The sequence below is a fragment of the Henckelia pumila genome, unplaced genomic scaffold (genome assembly GCF_033568475.1).
Source record: "Henckelia pumila isolate YLH828 unplaced genomic scaffold, ASM3356847v2 CTG_466, whole genome shotgun sequence".
Classification (NCBI taxonomy): domain Eukaryota; kingdom Viridiplantae; phylum Streptophyta; class Magnoliopsida; order Lamiales; family Gesneriaceae; genus Henckelia; species Henckelia pumila.
The window spans coordinates 2,913,749-2,918,086 of record NW_027331833.1 but is presented as its reverse complement, the minus strand read 5'-3'; the positions used below and the strand labels follow the sequence as shown (position 1 = coordinate 2,918,086).

Genomic DNA, 4,338 nt, shown 5'->3' with positions numbered 1-4,338 from the left:
GAGGGGAGAAGTACTCCAGGTGTAACATAAAATAATCTCACATTTTAGATGTATTTGGAATTCATCATAATTATTATTAAAATTAATAATTAAGTCGAAAATAAAAGCAACAAAAGCCATATGCAAGGAAATAAAATTAGTGTAATCGAATGAAAAATCATCTTGTGACATAGTTTTATCTTTCTAAGCACAACTTATACCTCACAATTCATAGTATTAGCTCAATCATATTAATATTTTGTCACGCAATTATATAAATACCTAAATAGCATTTTTGAAAGCTCATCTACTATAATTATAGTCATAAATTCAAAATTTGAGCCTAAACCCCTCATATTCCAATTTAAGAAATCAATTGTTGTTTTTTTTTTTGGTATTGTTATATTTATATTTAGCAAATAAATGATTTCAATATATCAGTTATATATTATATTTATGTTAGTCAGATAAATCACAATAATTAATACTCACACTAAAAAAATATTAATTAAGAATCAAATTTTTGGATTAAACTGTCGCTCAGGGCTTGCCCAATGTGATTTACCTGACTAACGTAGTTTGCAGGCTATTACGTTAGTTCGGGATTCACTCAATGCACATCAAAAAATAACGACCGCAAATTCCACGTAATACAAAAAAAAAAAGTTAGAGTTACATGCCATATTAGTTATGTATTATATTTTACAAGTCTAGTCATATCTTTCTATCTTTCTATGTGATGTGTAACCCCATCTACTCAACCCTGCTGCGTCAACAACACAAGAAAACGCAGACGATTCGCCACATACGCAACTCAGAACAATAGTTTAATCGAAGATGATTGGAGAAAAGCACGAAAATGACAAAAAAAATCATGGCCGCCCACTCTGAATATCAACAGCTTCTTGTTTTTGGTTTCGGTCACATCAAGCCGCTGATAAGAACGCTGACGTACGCCACAAAAACGTGATCCTTTTGCCTATTTATACCTCCATTGTATGCACATTCGCCTGCACTTTAAATGTTACTTCTCCAAGATTTGGTACATCAAACATTCACTTTCCAAGAGTTTCCGTTTCCGTTTCCGTTTCCGTTTCCGTTTCCGTTTCAGTTTCAGTTTCAGAATTCGGCCCCATGACGAACAAGGCGATGGATGAGGGTGTGAAGTTCAAGAAAGACGCAGTCTCAGTCACTATTGATGACGAAAGTATCATCCCTCTTTTGAGCGAGAAAAGTGAAAGCAGTAACTTGAATGATCAAGAATTTGTCGGGGCTTCGCTTGCCGGCGCGATCTTTAACTTGTCGACGACCATAATAGGCGCTGGAATCATGGCGCTGCCTGCTGCCATGAAAGTTCTGGGCTTAGGTCTTGGCGTTGTAATCATAGTGTTTGTTGCAGTCCTCACAGAGTTTTCTGTGGGCATGTTGTTGCGGTTTAGTAAGGCTAGTGAAGCGGATTCTTACGGAAATGTGATGGGGGACGCATTTGGGATTTGGGGCAGGAGAGGATTGCAACTTTGCGTGGTGATTAACAATATCGGGGTCTTGATTGTCTACATGATCATCATTGGTATGTGTGTAGTTCTATCTCGGGATCGAGAGCCCATTGTTGTTTTTCTTATTGGAATTTAGTGTGGTATCGAAAAACATGAATATAAAAATGATTGTATGAACAAATATAAGTATTTTGTGAATCACTTCTTGAATTTTTGATTGATTTTGTGAAGGTGATGTGCTATCTGGAACAACTTCAAGTGGGATTCATCATGCTGGTGTTTTAGAAGGCTGGTTCGGGGGGCATTGGTGGAATAGGCGTTTCTTTGTCCTTGTGGTGATAACTCTTGGCGTATTTGCTCCATTGGCGCTCTTCAAGCGCATCGGTATATATGCCCTTAATTACTTAAAACTCATATTGAAATATTGTAATTACATTTATATCAAAATGAAATCATGACACAAGAAACTGGTTGATGTAGTTTTTCAAGGTTTTTCAGTCTTCTTGGTAGCATAGCAACCATTCTTGTATCAATATATTCAGTTTTATCACATAATTGATTCGAAACATCATTATGATAACAATTCCGATTTTCTGGTTGTGGAATGTACTAGATTTATGGATTATGTCTCTTATTTGCTCCAAAAGAAAGATTCTGATAAGTGATAGGTTGGGTTAAATTCTGCAGGATTGTTCCGATTTGTGGGATTTTGGTGTCTTGACTGCAAATTCTAACTCTCTTTCATTTTCATTAGACTTTTCACCGACCTCGATCATTTGTTCCTGCAGATTCTTTAAGGCACACATCTGCAGTTGCAGTTCTGCTGGCGTTTCTGTTTCTTCTCATTACTATAGGCATTGTTGCCGTTAAGTTTTCACAGGGCTCCATTGCAATGCCAAAATTTCTCCCTGAAGTCACTGATATTAATTCAGTTTGGGGACTCTTCACTGTTGTCCCTGTCCTAGTAACAGCATACGTTTGCCATTTCAACGGTAATCTTTGAATAAAAATGTCGTTTTACACTTTTAATAGGAGACATATATGTCTTGTTTTTTACTGGTTAAGCTGAAAGATTGTTCTTGGCACAATTGCCCCTCTTTCATGTGTTGGTGTCGCTCTATTACAACGGTTATTGGTCAGAATGTACTACGAGAGCTTCTATATAATCTAATGATTTGAGTAGCACTGATATCACGAATTATAATACATTGGTTCATGTAAAGTTAAAGCATCTTATGTTGTGTTTCTATGACTATGTCGCATCATTTATAATTCTTTGGCTGTTATTTATAAATTTGGGAATGTAATTCGTTTCTGGTCCAACGTTTAGGCAATTTTTTAGCCAATTCAATAATAAAGTGGATATATCAATTGTGCGTGCAATAAGGTTCGTTTAAGCCCAAATCCTGTTCTCTCAAACCAGGGCATGAATCTAAATGGCCTTTTCTTGCAGTACACAGCATCGAAAACGAGCTTCAAAATCCTTCCGAGATGAAATATGTGGTCCGAGCTTCATTAGCACTATGTTCAATCATTTACATCATGACAAGCTGCTTTGGTTTCCTTCTGTTTGGTGATTCTACCCTTGATGATGTTCTGTCCAACTTCGATATCGATCTTGGTATCCCTTACAGTGCTCAGTTAAATGATGCAGTTCGTGTTAGCTACACCCTTCACCTAATGCTCGTTTTCCCGATTATATTCTATCCACTTCGCCTGAACTTGGATGGCCTACTCTTTCCATCTTCTGCACCTTTGGTTAGAAACAACATTCGGTTTGGATCGGTAACAGCAGGGCTCATTTTTCTTATTTTCTTGGGTGCAAATTTCATTCCCAGTATTTGGGATGTCTTCCAATTTACCGGAGCAACCGCGGCTGTCTGCCTCAGTTTCATATTTCCAGCTAGTATCACCTTAAGGTACACCATTTTCTTACGAAAAAAAAACAATTTTGACATGAGCATGGAGGCGTAAAGTGAGTCGAGCTGGCTTGTGTTGAATTCAGAGCTTGATCTGTCTTGTGCTCGAGCTTCAGTATGTAAACCTGTTCAAAATTTCGATAGCTGGCTCGTGAATTTGACTCATTCCCTAATGATATATATATTAACATATCTAGCTAGTATCTGGTTCTGATACAAAATGGTGGATAGCTTATTTTTGCTGTTTTTGCTTCAGGGATTCTCACAGCATCGCTTCAAAGAAGGAAAAGATTTTGGGTGTTTTCATGGTCGGTTTAGCCGTCTTCTCGTGTACGATTGCTCTCTGGAGTGATGCCTGCGCCATCTTCACGAAAAACGCATTCCCTCGGGAATAATCACACGAACTTTGTTTTGCCAGTTGAAGAACCAGAAAAAAAAGGTGTAAAGTAGAACAATGTATCAAGCATTTTGCCTTACTTCTTCTTCAGAATACTAGAATTCAGAATACTAGAATGAATTTCTGTACAAGAAACCGATCATACATCTCATGTAAATGTTAAGTGCTAACATTCTTGGATAGGCAATGAGCATTCATTTTCCTATCATATAATTGACATAAAAACTCACGTAAAACTATTTGATGTGTCAGTTTTAATTTGTGAGATATATCTTGGTTCCAACCCAACTCAAAATATTATTTTTCACTACTTTTTCACTACAAATATGCTTAAAGCATTGCTTTACAATATAAAAGTGAGACTACATATATTTATTTCAATAATTCCGAGATTTAAAATTTTCAATCAAATTAATTATGAATTTTGTTAAAATTTAAATTGTTTAATCCTTATTTTTTAATCTAAAACCGCAATTTATTATATTAGAGTTAGTGGTGGGGCAAGTATTTAATTTTATTGAAATTAGAATTTACAAATTGTAAAAAA

At 36.0% G+C, this 4,338-nt stretch overlaps 1 protein-coding gene across 1 annotated transcript; it reads left to right on the top strand.

Annotated features, from left to right (window-relative positions):
* Positions 1 to 876: 876 nt before the first annotated feature.
* LOC140872543 (amino acid transporter AVT6A-like) lies at positions 877 to 4,067 on the top strand. Its single transcript, XM_073275412.1, has 5 exons — positions 877 to 1,549; positions 1,707 to 1,859; positions 2,264 to 2,467; positions 2,929 to 3,394; positions 3,651 to 4,067. Exons 1-5 carry the CDS (start codon positions 1,114 to 1,116, stop codon positions 3,787 to 3,789), a joined length of 1,398 nt encoding a protein of 465 aa, XP_073131513.1. The 5' UTR covers positions 877 to 1,113; the 3' UTR covers positions 3,790 to 4,067.
* The last annotated feature ends 271 nt before the right edge of the window (positions 4,068 to 4,338 follow it).